General features: G+C 37.3%; 1 protein-coding gene across 4 annotated transcripts in view; it reads right to left on the reverse strand.

The window, feature by feature from the left end:
• The window catches only part of ELMOD2 (ELMO domain containing 2), a 31579-nt gene that overhangs the window by 5397 nt on the left and 8431 nt on the right, over positions 1-17751 (reverse strand). For all 4 annotated transcript variants that reach the window (XM_002926989.4, XM_034661586.1, XM_034661584.1 and 1 more), the window contains 5 exons: positions 14076-14173; positions 13705-13834; positions 11166-11299; positions 7559-7627; positions 6425-6558 (listed from right to left, as the gene is read on the reverse strand). In XM_002926989.4, coding sequence (XP_002927035.2) covers positions 6425-6558; positions 7559-7627; positions 11166-11299; positions 13705-13834; positions 14076-14173 — 565 coding nt within the window. The remainder of the gene's footprint in view (positions 1-6424; positions 6559-7558; positions 7628-11165; positions 11300-13704; positions 13835-14075; positions 14174-17751) is intronic.

Genomic DNA, 17751 nt, shown 5'->3' on the forward strand with positions numbered 1-17751 from the left:
TTCCAAAAGGATTTTTAAGAAGAAATAGAAGTGATATTTAAGATTTTTTTTTTAGAATTCTAAATTTTACTTATTTATTTGACAGAGAGAGGCGGAGAGAGAGAGAGAGAGAGAGAGAACAAGCAGGGGGAGCAGCAGTGGGAGAGGGAGAAGCAGGCTCTCCACTGAGCAGGGAGCCCAATGCAGGGCTTGATCTCAGGACCCTGAGATCATGACCCGAGCAGAAGGCAGCCGCTTAACTGAGCCACCAAAGTGGCTCAGGTGCCCTTAAGACTTTTTTTTTTTTATGAGAGAGAGCGCATGCAAAAGAGAGCACAATCAGGGGGAGTGGCAGAGAGAGAGGGAGAACCAGGCCCCCCACTGAGAAGGGACCNGAGAAGGGGCCCCCCCCCCCCCGCCCCGTATCGTATTAGATCCCAGGACCCTGGGATGGTGACCTGACCCAAAGGCAGATGCTGAACCGACTGAGGCACCCCAAAACTGACTTATTTCAGATAAATGGAGTGGGGGAAGACAGTGACTACATAAAAGTGTGGCTAGACTATTATAACCATGTAATATGACAAAAAGTAAATTCTATTTTAGGACATTAGTCATAAATCAAGCAAACATTAACAGTTAAGATCCATGACATTTCAGGGCGCCTGGGTGGCTCAGCTGGTTAAGCCACTGCCTTTGGCTCAGGTCATGATCCCAGGGTCCTCAGATCAAGCCCCTCACTGGCTCCCTGCTCAGTGGAGAGCCTCTGTGGCTCTCCCTGCTTATGTGCGCGTGCTCTCTCTCTCTCTCTGTCAAATAAATAAATAAAATCTTTAAAAAAAAAAGAACAATGACATTTCAACATTGAAATATCACTTCATTAGGCCAATTTAAGAAAGATTTCAGATTAATTTCGATATGATAAAACAGATTTTTGTTAACCAGGATATGTGAGAAAAGTGAAGAATAAGGCCTCGTTGGGCAGAGGGATTCCACTTGCTTCTGATTCCCAAAAGACAAACTGAGAATGGTAATCTTGTAATTATTTTAAGTAGTATTTTAAATCTTTATTTCATCCAAAATTTAGCTTGTATATACACTGGAACAATAGTACATCTATAGATATTACATATGCATGTATAAATAGAATCTGTGCTCTCGACCACCCCTACTCCCATCACATTGATAGGGATGTACAATAAAAAATGTAGAGATTAATAATCTGGGTAGTATGAAAAATAAGACATCTATCTAAACTTTATGGTATTTTTGTTTTAGTATTTTTGGCTATTATGTTGTAGCTATTTACCATTCATATAAGTCCTTTAGATTGCCTTTTTTTTAAGTGGATTCCACACTGGGCATGGAGCCCAATGCAGGGCTTGAACTCATGACCATGAGATCAAGACCTGAGCTTAACCAACTGAGCCACCCAGGCATCCCAAACTGCTTTTCATTACTGCCTATGCAAATGATTACTTAGGTCTGGAACAAACTGCTCAAGTATAAAGTACTATAATTTCTTGCTTCAGAGTTGGGTTGTTGGTCTATAATACAAATTGGTCTCAGAGAAAGACCTGCCTAAAGTCCTGAGACTGTAATGGCTAAGTTGATGAGACATCAAGAAACTCCAGGAGATGACATCAAATTATAGGAAGCTGGCACGGCCTTACATGGTATAGAATCTGAAATCCTTGCATGAAAGGATGGGAAAGAATTGTTTCCACAAAGCACATCTATTTTCCTTTTGACTCTAGGATGTTTAAAACACTAGACTCAATAGAAATTCCATACAAAATTTCTAACATTAAAATTCCCTGTGCTTTTACTGTCCCTAACCAAAGCGACAGGGACACCTGATGTCTTCCAATAGGGGGTTAAAAATAAGGGAACCAGGGGTGCCTGGGTGGCTCAGTCGGTTAAGTGTCTGCCTTTGGCTCAAGTCATGGTCCTGGGGTCCTGGGATCGAGTCCCATATCAGGCTCTCTGCTCAGCAGGCAGCTTGCTTCTCCTTCTCCCTCTGCTGCTCCCCCTACTTGTTCTCTCTCTCTCAGCAAATAAAATCTTAAAAAAAAAAATAAGGGAACCACAAGAATAGGGACTAACTGTACACTGGCATGAGGGATCTTGTGGGGTGATAAAAATGTTCTAAAATTGGATTATGGTGTTGGTTGTATAACTCAGCAAACTTACCAAACTCAGTGAATTGTATACTTAAAATGGGTGAATGTTATGTTTTATAAATTATTCCTCAAAAAAGTTGATATTGAGCCACAAATTTTTTTGTTACACAAACTTGAGGAGTTATTTTTTTGGAATCACCAAACCAATCAGGACAACACTGGATATCTGCTTACATTTAAATGTACAAGAGGGGGGCACCTGGATGGTTCAGTCATTAAGCACCTGCCTTTGCCTCAGTTCATGATTCCAGGGTCCTGGGATCAAGCCCCACATCGGGATCCCTGCTCCGCTGGGAGCTTGCTTCTCCCTCTCCCACTCCCCCTGCTTATGTTCCCTCTCTCGCTGTCTCTCTGTCAAATAAAAAAATAAAATCTTAAAAATAAATAAATAAATAAATAAATAAATAAATAAATGTGCAAGAGGGTGACGATGGAGCTAAGAAACTGAATTAGCACTCACCATTTCCAGTCCTGTCTATAGAGAACAGCAAGAACAACGAAAAAGCAGTAGGGAGAAACAGGGAAAGGGGGAGCTGGAGACAGATCACAGGGCAATGAAAAAAATGCGAATGCTCATCTCTTTATAGTTCTTTGTTCTACACAAAAACTATGACCTTGGAACAGATTTTTGCAAATTGGGCTCAGTCCCCCAAGAAATAAGGTATGTATATTCAAAAGATAAGGTTTCAAGTTATTTTCTACTTAGAATATGCTCCTTCTAAGAAAAACAGACCTTAATTAAGACATAAAACTTGGGGCGCCTGGGTGGCACAGCAGTTAAGCGTCTGCCTTCGGCTCAGGGCATGATCCCGGCATTGTGGGATCGAGCCCCACATCAGGCTCCTCCACTGGGAGCTTGCTTCTTCCTCTCCCACTCCCCCTGCTTGTGTTCCCTCTTTCGCTGGCTGTCTCTGTCAAATAAATAGATAAAATCTTTAAAAAAAAAAAAAAAGACCTAAAACTTGACTGGTAAAGGGTATGAAAACCAATTTTGGGGAAGAAACTTCACTGTATAAGATTGAAAGGTGGGGGTGTGTGTGTGTGTGTGTGTGTGTGTGTGTGTGTGTGTGTGCTTTAAATATTTCAAGAAATTTGAAAAACTTAAGCTTCACTGTTTCCAGGATGATTCACAGCTCTTATGGATCTGAACTGACAGAAACAAGGAACTGAGAAGGTCCTATGATGATTTTGTACCTCAGATATTACTGTGATGCTCTTCCCAGACAAGCCAAACAAGATGGTGGTGCTGAGGGCACTGAGATCAACATTATCCAAAGATACTCACATTAGCCATAATTAGGGGAAAAACACCCATAATTAGAGGTCTTTTGCACTGTTTTCCTACCTACCACACTCCTGTATTTATTTAAATACAGTAAAATGTTTAATTTGGCGGAGGGAAGAGTTTTTGTTTCTTTTTGTATTTATTTTTGTTCAACGGGCAGCATTAAACAAGCATGTATTTCATAGACAAAACAAATATCAGAGGCTATTGGCAAAGACTCAGGAGTTTAGACACTATGCTAAAAGTCAATGAGATATTTAGGGGAGGAAATCAAACAAGACCAATGGGGGGAAAAACAGTTCCCCAGCAACAAGATGAGAAAAAAAGTCCTGGAGAACAGAGAAAAAGAAGATGCAGATTTGGATAAAAAAATCTGTTCAAAATGCCCAACCCCTAAAAAAAGAGACTGGCTGAGCTTGACCCAAGGGAAGGGTCTTTTCCCTACTCACAGGATGAACATACGGTCTCACAGTCTATAGTAAAGGATCGGTACGCCAGGGCTATACTGACCCAGCTTCGTTATTTATATCTGGGAGCAGCCTGGCATGGAGACATCCCCAGTACAGTCAGGAAGGACCAGGAGGGTGCTTAAGCAAAGCAGCAATGACGGCTCTACAAGGGTGAAGGAAAGCATCTCATGCCTGCTGGGAATCTTCAGTCCCACCAGACAGCATCATCAACAGTGGTCCTAGGGACCTGAAAAACCTGACCCCCCATCTGAAAACGTGTTGCATCGACCCCAACTTTATCCAACCATCCCCATACAATCATTTATCCTCATCCATTAAAAACATCTAGACATACAAATGGTGGGGGCTAAAGAGGTTGGGCTGAAGATGTACATTTTGGTATCATTAGTGCACACATGGTATATCTAATTGGGGACTTAGGGATCACTTAGGGACAGAATGAAGACTAAAGAGAGAAGGGGATCCAGGGCTGGGCTCTGAGGTGCTCCTACATTTAGTAAGGGAGCCGATGAAGAGTTAGCAAAAAAGTCCATAGAAGAGCCGGGGGCCAGAGCAAAGCCAGAAGAGTGCAGCGTCAGAAAAGCCCAGATAACGTTTCAAAAAGAAAGGCGTGGTGATCTATGCTGAGGGCTGCTCAAAGTATCAAATAACATGAGGAGAAAAGTGCGGCAAGTGGATCTGGCAACAAAAAAGGTCGTTCATGTATTTGCAAGAATCAGTTTCAGCAATATAGTGGGGAGAGAAATAAACGAGTTAGAAAAAAACTAGAAGTGAAGAAGCGAAAACAGCACTGATTTGAAAAGTTTTATGATGAAGGGGAGCAGATAACTGGGGTGGCATCTGGAGGTGGATGCTGCAAGAGGAAATGTTTTGTTTTGGTTTTGAAAATGAAAGCTCTATAAATGCTGAGACTTTTGCCTCATTTCTGCTCTATCCCCAGTGCCTAGAACAGCAACTGACACCTAGTGTGTGAATGCATGAATGGGAGTACAGAAGAAGGTCTCTGGTCCAACGGGTTGCTCCAAAAGAGAAGGAAAGAAGAATAATGCAGAAAGTAATGGGTAACTGAAGGAACAAAGTCTCTGGTAAGACTTCCCAGAGAAGGTCATATCTCAACTGAGGCGCCACCTGGACAGAGAGGATGAAGTAGAACAGGTGTTCCAGGTAGGATGAAAGGTCCAGAGTCAAAAAAGAGCATAATACGTTTGCACAACTAACAGGCCAGCGTGCCCACATTTCAGACCGTGGGGAGTTAGTATTTGGCAGAAGAATGAATCTGGAGAGGTTACCAAGGTATGGATTACGAAAGGCCTTGTAATGGAACCTTTTGAAGAACTGTAGGCAGTGGAGCAAAATGATTCGATTTTCATTTTAAATCATTCTATCTGCAGTGTGGAGAAGAACTGGAAGAAGGTCATCACAGAGAGAACACTGAAAAAGCTATTACAGTAACATAGCAAAGGGCTCATGCGGCGCAGTTAAAGTGGGGACGGGAAAAAGTAGACAAAGGCAAGAGAAATTTAGCAAGTGACAAACCTGGAACAAGGGATTAAGTGAAGGCAGGGGAGGCTGTGGGAAGAAGAGACTTGGAGGACACCTTCAACAATGGAGATGAAGAAGTTATGATTTGGCCGTTTATTACCTAGTTTCCTATATCCTGCCAACATGCGAATGGCATTCCGAAGACACAAAAAGATCAAGAAAAGTAGAATGTGAAACTAAGCTAGGTGTAGAACCTTTGCTTCTGAGCAAGAGCTTCACAAGATAAATTCATTTAATTAAGCCTTCAGTGTGTAAATATCATCACAAGAAAACTTAATGGAATGGTGGTAATAATGACTGCATTAGGAACAGTTATTAAGTACCCCAAGCATAACACAAGAAAACCTGGCCTCGAAACGAGGGATGAGGGGAATGTTCCTTTAAATTACATTTCCTTGTAAGGCTAACAGAATAATCTGCGAATGGTCTGTCCTTGACTCAAAAGCATTCGCTAACCAGTATTCAAGAGGGAAAATTCATTTTATAGTTGACTGGAAAATGGATGTCTACAGGAAAACTGCATAAATCCTAAATTTACGTATATGTGAAAAAACGGCCTCACTAAATTTTTTTATTCAGCAACTATAGAACTGATTATAAAATACTCTTGGGAACTCATCTTCCATTATTTCCCTGTTTTTCTTTTTTCTTTCCTTTTTTCTTTTTAAGATTGATTTATTTATTTGAGAGAGAGAGATGCACAAGCAAGGAGAAGCAGAGGGAGAGGGAGACAGAATCTTAAGCAGACTCCCCACCCAGCGTGGAGCCTGATGCGAGGCTTGATGTCATGACCCTGAGATCATGACCTGAGCCAAAACCAAGAGCCTGAGCCACCCAGGCACCCCCATTATTTCCCTGTTTTTCAAAGATCCTAAACAAATAAATAAAATGACAAGCGTAAGTTACACATTTAGTAGAAATATTATATCTAGAAATGTCTAGTTTTAACTCATTTTAATACTCACAATAAAACTGATGAAAGTGTTCCATTGTTGGTATACCAGGAACAAAGTTGTAGAGATGAAACTTCAAAGCTTCACTCTTCAGCAAGCTATAAGCCATCTCCGTAAGGTTGATTCCAACTATTGCATAAGAATACCTATGTCAGAAACATTACCAGTTATACCAGCTAGCCAAATAGCTCAGAAAATAAATGTAAAATTGTGCAAGAAATTAGTGAAAAATTACTTTGATGCATTACTAATACAGCATTGGTTTTATGAACAGATAAAAGATTTTTGTTCTTTTAGAGGCTGTTGATTTTCTGGATATAATCTGGATATGATTTTCTGGATATAATCTGGAAGTAATAATGAAGCTTTGGTCATACAAATACCAAAAACCAAAATCCTTTAAAAAATTAAAAAGTACACCCTCATTGGTTTCTAAAACACACTGGGCAATCTGACATTTTCTCCTCTATTATCAGGGTCCTGGGTATGTATGTATGTATGTATGTATTTATTTATTTTTAAGTTTGTGCTTTTTTTTTTTTTTAAGATTTTATTTATTTGACAGAGAGGGAGACAGCCAGCGAGAGAGGGAACACAGGCAGGGGGAGTAGGAGAGGAAGAAGCAGTCTCCCAGAGGAGGAGCCTGATGCGGGGCTCGATCCCAGGACTCTGGGATCATGCCCTGAGCTGAAGGCAGACGCCCAACGACTGAGCCACCCAGGCGCCCCAGGGTATTTATTTTTATGATGTAATATTGTTATAATGTTTTTTCAAAGGTAGGTATCATTGGAACTGCATTTCACTTTACAATTTTCAAAGCTATTTCTCATTTTCCTATTTCTATGTCAAAGCTATTTCCTATTCCTATTTTCAAATCTATTCCTCAACAAACTTTCATAAAGTTCCTTACCTCCATTTTATAGACAAACTGTATCTTGTGACAAAAATATATTGAAATAATACAAAATTGGTGTATGATCACATTTCACCTTAAAAATAATGTATCACGCAGTATCTTTTATAAACTTCTTATTAATAAAAATAATCTCATTTTTAAAAATACCTTGAAATACTTTCAAATTCCAATAATCTAATCAACATTTTAAAATTCAAGAATTTACAGTTTCTTTGATGTATCCAGCTTACCCTAGTTTTGGATGATTTGAACGGGAAAGAATCTGGTGAGCTTCACTGGTATAATTTTCACTGAAATACCTTTAAAAAGTTGAAGAAAAATAGTAAAATTAACATATGTTATTCAAATTGACGATATCCAGAAGAAATTTAAAGAACTACGGACTGTCAAGATGATAGTCCCAGTACTGCCACAATCATCCCAATCTCCATCTCAAATCACTTCAGTGACTGGGAAATGCTTGCAAATAAAAATTTAATTCTGAGGGATCAGGCCTATCTAGTTAGTACAGGACATAGGCCCTTTGCAATGCTTTAAAGTATTTTAAAGATAAATGATTTAACAAGAGACTTTCTACCTACCTTTAAGAAAAATCTAGAGTTCTTTTTATTTGTTGTTACTTTAAGTTTTTTTATAAAATAGTCTGTGTGTACCTGTTGAGACATTCATCCTTTCGCCTCAGCTAGCTCCTTCTATTATAACTGAAGTCTATATTGTTTAATGCCATTTTCTGTGCAAACAGAAGAAAGGCAATAACCTTTCTTTTGCTCTAAAAAAGCCCTCCTTGATCAGTGGTGTAACTAAAATGCTGGCCATAAAACGGAAGTATTAGCGGGTACAATGGCGAAATATACAAAGCTACCTCTATTGGCAGGCTCATACATCCTGTTGGCTTATACTAATGCAACTTCTCTGAGCTCTTAAAGATAGGGACTAAATCTTGTCACCTCATGACCCACTGGTACTCATGCACATATACATATATGATGACTGGGTGTTTATATGAGGATAAGACATAGAATAAAAAGTGGATTTCCATGGCTCATTTAAATTTTAGAAGGCACAATCATTGAAACTTTCATAAAGCATAGAAATTTCTAACCAAGTCTTCCCATTTTTCTTCTATAGATTAATACCACAGACTTCAGTTTTTCTTTGCTGGCTAATTTTCAACCCATTAAAACAAGGGATGTTAATTTAGAAGTCCATGAATGAAGCATCACTCATGAATGAGGGGTATCCATGAACCACCTTAAATTACGCATAAATTTTTCTGTATGTACATTTCCTGGGGAGAGAATATAGAAAACTTTCACCAGATTCTCAAAGGGATCTGTAATTTCCCAAACAGGAAAAAGTCCTATTTTAGTATAATGCTTTCCTTACATACACTAATTTGTCTCCTTTATCCCTAAGTTGAATCTAAGGATGCCCTTACTAAACTATTTACATTTCGTTTTTTTTTTCATGATACTAATACAATTCAGTATTATGTTAATATTTTGAGAACCAAACTATTCTTAAAATGTTCAATCTGTAACACAGAACAACTTTTAATTTCTTTGATGCACTTAGTCAACCCCTACCTTAACGGCATCTATGAAAAATGAACATCTATGCAATAAGGAAAACTATCCCTTACGATAATCTGAGAGTTCCCTCCCCCATTCCCTCCTTCCCTCCCACCTGCTTGCCTGCCTGCCTTCCATCTCCTTCCTTGCTACCCTTTCTCCCTTCCTACATACTTTTGGCCTTAATTAGTATATTCTACTCACCTGCTTCTATTTCCTCATCTATTCAGCTTTCTTTAGCCTCTTCTGAACTCATTTTCTGTACAATAACCTTTCTTCTTCTACACCTGCCTCAACATTCATTTACCTAAAGCATCGTCACCAAACTACCAGCTATCCTTCAAAGCAACAAAATATCTCAAGGGATTAGATGACAAAGGCCAAGAAAGTTAAAAAATAAATCACATAAGGGTGTTTGAACAGCCTGTCTGCTTCTTGACTCTATCTTTACTTCAATCCTGAAGATTCATAGCTCCATACATAGGACAACAAACAGAATTATAGGGGAATCAGAACTGATTTTTCATGTTTTCAACCATCTCTAGTATATCATTGGCAATCAAATAATTACTAATATATGTGAGTCTTGGTCATTTTTCAAATTAGTAGATACTAACTAAAAGTATCTGTAAATCATTTAAAGGTCTATCAGAATCCCTTACCACAGTCTTGAATCAAATCCTACTAACTTATTTAAATTTTAAGCTACATTAAATTCTCCTCTGGCAAATGTTGAAAAATCTTGATTTCTTACGAAAAGAGCAAGAAGCAAGGTTACTCATAAAAAGAAAGGCAACACTATGGGGCACCTGGGTGGCTCAATCGTCCAACTCTTGATTTCGGCTCAGGTCATGATATCAGGGTCATGAGACTGACCCGGTGTTGGGCTCTACCTGGAGCCGTGTTAAGATTCTCTTTCCCTCTCCCTCTCTCTCTCTCAAAAAAAGAAATAAACACCAAAATACTGTCTGGTTAACAGAGGTTCAAATATCTGTGTAGTTTACAAGTAACAAGAAGAAAGATGGCCTTTAAAGGCTAAGAACAAAGAATCTATGTGTTCTAAAAAACAATAAATTTTAAAATATTTTATAATTTTTCCAAGTGGAAACAAAAACTGCATTTATTCTATTTCAATTCCAACTGGAAGTTTGTTTATCAAAGTAGAAAACTGGCATTCTCATTTTTTGTAATTATTATTTTTAAATTTTTTTAAGACTATAATTATTTTTTTGAGGGAGAGAGAGAGGGAGAAGCAGGCTCCCCACTCGGGGAGCCCAATGTGGGGCTTGATCCCAGGATCCTGGGATCATGACCTGAGCCAAAGTCGGACCCTTAACCAACTGAGCTATCCAGGTACCCTTGTAATCACTATTTTTGTATTATGTTGTATCTTTGGCAGATATACTTACAGGGAATCTTTAAAATCTTTATACTTATAAAATTTAGGTATTACAGAAAACTAAATACTTTCATGACTGGAAAAAATTAGAGATATTAAAACCCTACTGTGTCTTCTATTTTCCCCCCAAATAGCTTTATCCATACAGACCTAGTTCTCAACATTAATAATTTAGCACAGTTTTAGGACTAATTTTTTCACAGTAACAATTATCGAAACTTTGCTAATGGTTAGGTTTCCCATTTTAGGCATTTTATAGTATATAAATCACAATTCGAGGACAGACACTAACTTCTAATTTGCATATCCACATCTGTATTAATCTTTCAATTTACTTTCTAGAATAGTTTTGGCCATCAGTTCTGATTTTAATTACATATTTTGGGATTTCATATAACGCGCTCAAGTGTAAATATTAAAGGAGGAAAAAAAAAGAGAGTTTATATAGGCTCAGAAAAGTCAGGGCTTTAGATCAATTATGACAGATGGTGAACAGAAAGTGTGAAGAGACTTTATTAGTATCAAGTTATAATTCCCAAAATGGAATTGGAGAGCCAAGAGAGAAGAGGCAAGAAGATAAAACGAGTAAGAAAAGAGTATACGTGATTCCTTAAGAGCTATCGGAAAGGAGATCCGAAAGAGAAAGAAAGAAGGATCACTAAGAAAAGAAATCACACACACACACACAAAGTATGTTTCCAATGTCTTCATACTGTTGCCGGCACATTAGTAAATACTTTAAGCACTGTAGCTATTAAAATTCAGAGACAGTGTGAAACAACTAGATCAATTCTTATTAGAATTTAACAATATTGGAAGTTACACGTCATTTCATTTAGAAAAGAAGAAAAAGTTTATTTCACTTACACAAGATTGATTAATCCAAGTATGCCCATGCCTCTGAAGTCTGTTTTGGGATCATCACCCTGGAAACCAATGTCAGCCCACTGCTTGGAGATTCTAGCCTTCAACTTTTTCGTGGGCATTAGAAGATTCCAAAGCTGTACAAACATACTTCCATATTACAAATAATAGCGATGTTCTTAATTTACTAAGACATTTTTCTTCTCATAGCTGACACATAAGTTGAATGCTTTCAATTAAACAGCTTTAGTAGACAAATCATAGGGGTTCAACAAAGACTAGATTTAAACAACTTTTCAATTACATTAAAAAATGCAGCATATTTATTCCAATTCAAAAGACTGATATAAAGAATAGTAGATTTGAAAAAAGTTACAAGTATATAGAAATCTAAAACAATGAGACATCTGTATTTATTAATATATATATATATATATATATATATATATATTATATATATATATATATAAAAAACATATGTCTGCCAGTACTGGTAAACTGCCTCCTTAAGAAAAAAACAAAAAAACAAAACAAAACAGCGTTAGGTACTTGGCCCTTGGCTCAAACACTACCTACGTAAATAGGCTCCACTCTAATGATGGGTGATTAGTCTCTAAACAGAAGAAGCAAAACAGAGGGAATCATGAAGAAATAAGACTGATAGCATGTCAATCCATCTGATCATTATTTTACAAATTTTCATAATTTCAAAAGAAAAAATACAGCTTGGTTTTAAGTAAATATGTTCCTTAAGACTGAGCATTTAAGAACAGCAACCAAATATTAGCAACAAACTAACCAAAGCAAAACAAAGTTTAAAAAATTTAATCATTTTCTAAATTCAACACCACAAGTCATCAAACAAAACAGACTTACAAAAGTTGATTAAAATGTTTGTAAATATTTGCAGAACAGAAATACTTGCATTTTTTTCCATTTCACTACCATTTCAGGCATTGTTGAGTAAAGGACTCCTAATGAAAGGAGTATCCTGTCACCTAAAATAAAATGTGAAGACTTGTGACCTTACTTTAAGACAGGGTCAGGACTCTGGCCCTGAAGCTAATCCAATCATTAGATTGGGTTTTTATCTGGTCCCTTCTCTTTTTATTAACACATCAGCGTCTCTCCACATGTTTGGCAAGGGGTTTGGTTATGCCAGTGATAAAGCCTCAGTGATGTGGGGAGAAACACGATAAGACCAGTAATAGCCAAATTTAATGTGCATAAATATCAAATTTCTGGGTTCCACCCCTGGAGGTTCTGATTTCACAGGGCAAAGGTGGAACCTTAAATTCTAAGTATCAAGACACTGGTTAACTACAGTGAACGTGGTCCTTACACTACACTTAAAGAAACACGTGCTTACTTAGCTCTTTACCCACGGAGACTGCAAAGTACGTGCAGTGGCTGATTCACTGCCAGCAACTGGCTCTTCACCTTTAAAACCGAGTCTCATAATGAAATCAACAGGATAAAAATTACCTTGACTAAAATGCTAGGCTGTATATCTTACCACTTCTAAAGGGAAGGTATTGTGTAGAAAGGGTAAGAAGTTAAGGGAATGATAACAATGAGGATATAAAATGGTGGCCAACCCCCAGTGAGTGCCAGGCACCATTCTAAAACTTTAAATATAATGGTTCAGTTCACACCAACAGCCCCTTGAGGTACGTATTTTCATTATCCTCATTTTACAAACTCAAGTTTTATTTTCAATTTTAAAATTTGGTAAAGTGTATATTTACCCTTTCTCAGAAAAAAGGTGTTTTTTTTTTAACTTGTCTCTGTTACTTAGATATTATCAATGTCTCTTTCCACAGCATTTTTAGATACAACAAACTCCTAACTCCAAGTACAATGTGCTATGTTCTTGGACTTTAACTATTTAAAAATGAAACTGGCCCAAAAGCAAATTACTTCATCTCCTCTGGGCCTTAGAATCCTCATCCCTAAAACTAAAATGAAGGTGAAACACTAGATGATCTGGAAAGCTTACTCCGGGTTTAATAATCTCTACTTTTGGCCTCTCTCTGGCCTTATATATTTATACTTTAGAAATAAGAAATAGGGAAATTCAAAGTAAATTTCATCACTTTCTTAATTTTTAAGTCTATGGTGGCATTATTTGGCAATTCACATTCCACAAGTCCCAAAATATTTGACATGATAATATGAAAAGGGAAAGTCATATTTATATTTGAAAGTAAGTTAAAAAAATGCCTAACTTATAGAAGTGATTTATATAAAAAGGGGGAAACACCTGAAATTTGTGGACTCATCAGTTGAAAAGATCCCTCTCTTAATAAGTTTATAATTTATTTCAGAATTAAAAGCATTAAAATAAAATTAACGTGAATATATTTTAATGAGGCTTATCAGAAAATTATAAAAATAGTTAAATTTTTCACCAACATAATAAGGGGCAAAGAGATTGGATGACTGTATAAGACTCTAGAATTTGCACATGGACTTTACTAGCTCAAGTCTGATTTATTTTTCCAGTGTCCAATAACTCTAAATATAGAAAACAAAAATTTACCTTGAGAAGCAGCTTTTCATGTTGGAGGTTATCAGAATCATATGGTTTTTTTCTCACACTTTCTACATCCAAATAGAGCTGTTTATAACCGGATATCTGCAGTAAGCATGCCTTCATACAGATTTTAAAACTGAAAATGAGAAAAGTATTATTTCTAAAAATCATACCTTATCACAATAAAGTATAGCTTGCAGTTCATATGTCTATTTAGGAAGCACTTCCTCAATTCCTCATCTAGTGAAGTGAAAGGATTGAACTGAATGATCTCCACAATCCCTTCAGCTCCAATGTTTTTACAATTAACAGTGTGTGATCGCCACACCTCACAATAAAAGTGTACAATAAAAGAGAATACCGTAAAAAGAGCATACCTGGCATCCTTCTCAGAGTTAATCTTCTTTTCCTTCATTATATCTTCTACACATTTGTCCACTTCACTCTGGACAACAAGAGTTGCTTTCTGCAAAACCTATTTATGTGAAAGAAAGCTAAATGAGGAAAATCCCTTACAGCTGAAGCAGAACAGTTAGGTTTTGGGGTATTTAGTCAACTTCACAATGCATACATTAAAATGCAAAATGAAACCAAACTGGTTTCACGAGGGCTAAAACCACACACACATACATGCATGCATGCATACACACATACATAAAGAGAAGCAGCATGATGTGATGAAGGCTTCCTCAACTGAGAATCAACGTTCTCAACTGATAAGTTCTTAACAAATGAGCTCCCACCATAGTGGGCGTATGAAGCAGATACTTTATATAAAATTTTTAAATTACATGTATGTGTACAAAAATTTTAACGCAGAAGTCAAAAAAACTTTTAAATGCAGAAGAGCAAAAAGAAGAGAACTCAAATATTCTTGTGATTATATGCCACCACCAGAGACAGTCACTGGTAACCAATACCCTTAGTCTTTTTTCTATTCACATAAAACAGATTTCTTCCATAATATGTCCTATAAATGTCCACTGGATCCTTCTTTCAACAAACAAGCAAGTTCAGGCCTTTTTTACCCTTAAAAAGTTTCTTTAACTCTTATCCCTCTGTAAACTACCAATGAAATCCTCTCTGGAATCCCTTATAACCCCAGGCAAAATATTCTCATCATACCTGAAGTTATGCCTCTGCATCTCTTGGGTTTTTCTTCCAGAATGTTCCTTCCCAATCACTAAACACATCAATGCTGCCCGTTTTTAAGCTAGCTCACATACCAGGTCCAAGAGGCTTTCCCTGATTCTATTCAAGTGGAATTAACCTCTCCTCTCTTGAAATCCCCATAATTTATCTATAACCTTTTTATGATGTTTTCTACTTTCTAAATTACCGTTACTTTTATGTATTAAGTGGAAAATTCTTTAAGCACAGAGATTATATCTAGTTCATCTTTTCATATCCTGCATGTAAAAGCTAATTGACAAATAACTATTAAATGGAGATGTTTAACAGATAAAAACCTTAAGAAAAGCAACTGCTTCAGTAAAAAACATGTACAGCAATGCATATGATTTAAAAGAAGGAATAAAAGGAAGGAAAAAGACTCCTCAAAGTAAATAAAAAAGTGAGAAGGAAAATGATCAAAGACTAACAGTTGGTAAGGATACACGTATGGTCAACAAGGTCTAATTGGTCAAATCCTAAGGTAATATGGCTACAGGAAATGTCTTGAACCTTAAAACCCAGCGCTAATGAAAGGGTTACCTATTCCATGGATAGAACCTTTTTGCTTCCTGAAACATGAAAAACCTGGTCAGATATGACCTCCTTCTGTGAAGCCTTCCTCAGCCTTGGAGAGGAAGTGAGAGAGCACTTACTACACTGTATTTGCTTACTTTTACAGATTCGCCACCAGGCTTTGTCTCTCTTACTTACTCTTAACATTATGAATGAATGAGTACCTGATTGAATGAACTTGCTCAAGGCCTACATAAACCTAAGAGACAGAGTTCAGATTAGAAATAATGTAGAGTCGGGGTGCCTAGGTGGCACAGCGGTTAAGCGTCTGCCTTCGGCTCAGGGCCTGATCCTGGCATTCTGGGATTGAGCCCCACATTGGGCTTCTCTGCTAGGAGCCTGCTTCTTCCTCTCCCACTCCCCCAGCTTGTGTTCCCTCTCTCGCTGGCTGTCTCTGTTAAATAAATAAAATCTTAAAAAAAAAAAAAAGAAATAATGTCTAGTCTCTCAGCAAATACTTTTCCTGTAGACACTACGATTTTTTAATTTATTTATTTTTAAGATTTTGAGAGAGAGCGTGCGTGCAAGAGAGAGAGGGGGTGGGGGGAGCAGAGGGAGAGGGAAAAGCAGACTCCCTGTTGAGCAGGGAGCCTGACATGGGGCTCGATCCCAGTATCCTGGGTATCACAACCTGAGCCAAAGGTAGACGCTTCACCAACTGAGCCACCCAGGCACCCCAACTTTGTTCTTTTAATAGATTACTTGGGCTATACTAGGTACCTTACAATTCTGTATAAACTTTAGAATGATCTTGTCACTTTCTTCAAAAATAGCTTGCTGGGATTTTGACTGGAACTGGCATTGAATCCATAAGTCAATTTGGGAATTAACATCTTAACAATACTGAGTCTTCCAACTGATGACTACCCTGTATCTTTCCACTTTTAACTTTTCTTAGGAAAAGGAGTTTAAGTGTAGAAGTCTTGTGTAGCTTTCATTAATCATTGAATATTTTATGTTTCTGAATGCTACTATAAGTGGTATTGTTCTTTAATCTTGTTTTCTAAAAGTTTGTTGCTAACTTATAGAAGCACACTGTGTCCTGAGACATTGCTAAATTCATATACTAATAATGCTAGTAGCTTTTGTAGACTTCTTAAGGTTCTCTGCACTCACAAACTGTGTCATCTGTTAACAAACAGTTTTCCTTCTTTCTTTTCAATCTTTATATTTTAGATTTCCTTAGTGGACTCCCCAGGACCTCTAGCACCGTGCTGGAAAAAAAAATCAGAGAGCAACCACCTTTGCCTTGTTCCCAATTCAGTGTGGGAGCATTAAATATTTCAGTATTATATATCATGGTAGCTGCATGTTTTTCACCTATGGCCTTTATTAGGATGAAAAAGTTCCTTCCATTCCTAGTTGAGTTTTTTTTTTTTTAAAGATTTTATTTATTTATGTGACAGAGATAGACAGCCAGCGAGAGAGGGAACAGCAGGGGAGTGGGAGAGGAAGAAGCAGGCTCCCAGCAGAGGAGCCGGATGTGGGACTCGATCCCGGAACGCTCGGATCATGTCCTGAGCCTAAGGCAGACGCTTAACGACTGTGCTACCCAGGCGCCCCCCCAGTTGAGTTTTTAATCATGAATGGGTATTGAGTTCTGTCAAAATAGTTTTTCAGTATCTACTGAAATGATCTTATTTTTCTCATTTACTTTGTTTTTTATTTATAATCATATTTTTTTAATATTATGTTAGTCACCATACAGTACATCCCTGGTTTTTGACGTAAAGTTCAATGATTCATTAGTTGCGTATAACACCCAGTGCACCCATGCAATACGTGCCCTCCTTACTACCCATCACCGGTCTATCCCATTCCCCCACCCCTCTCCCCTCTGAAGCCCTCAGTTTGTTTCTCAGAGTCCTGTGGTGAGTTACATTCATTGACTTTGAAAACTCAATCGTGATGTATTATCCTTCTTATAGATCACGGGGATCAATCTGCTAATGAAGGACTTTTGCATCTGTGTTCATGAAGGATACGGATTTATAATTTTCATTTATTATACTGTCCTTGTCTGGTTTTAGTATCAGGGTTATACTGGCTTCATAAAATGTGTTTTTTTTCTACTTGATTTTCTAGGAAGTTATGTAATAGTGGTATTATTTCTTCTTAATGTTTGATAAGAGTTCACTAGGTAAAGGAGGGCTTTTGGTGCAAAATTTTTTTATTACAAATTCCATTTATTAGGTATATGGCTATTTATATTTTTGAATTTCATTCTGTGTTTTGATAAATTATATTTTTCAAGGACTTTGTCCCTTTCATCTAGGCTAAAAAATTTACTGGCATAAAATTATTCAT

This window comes from Ailuropoda melanoleuca, chromosome 5, assembly GCF_002007445.2.
Source record: "Ailuropoda melanoleuca isolate Jingjing chromosome 5, ASM200744v2, whole genome shotgun sequence".
In the NCBI taxonomy this organism is placed as follows: domain Eukaryota; kingdom Metazoa; phylum Chordata; class Mammalia; order Carnivora; family Ursidae; genus Ailuropoda; species Ailuropoda melanoleuca.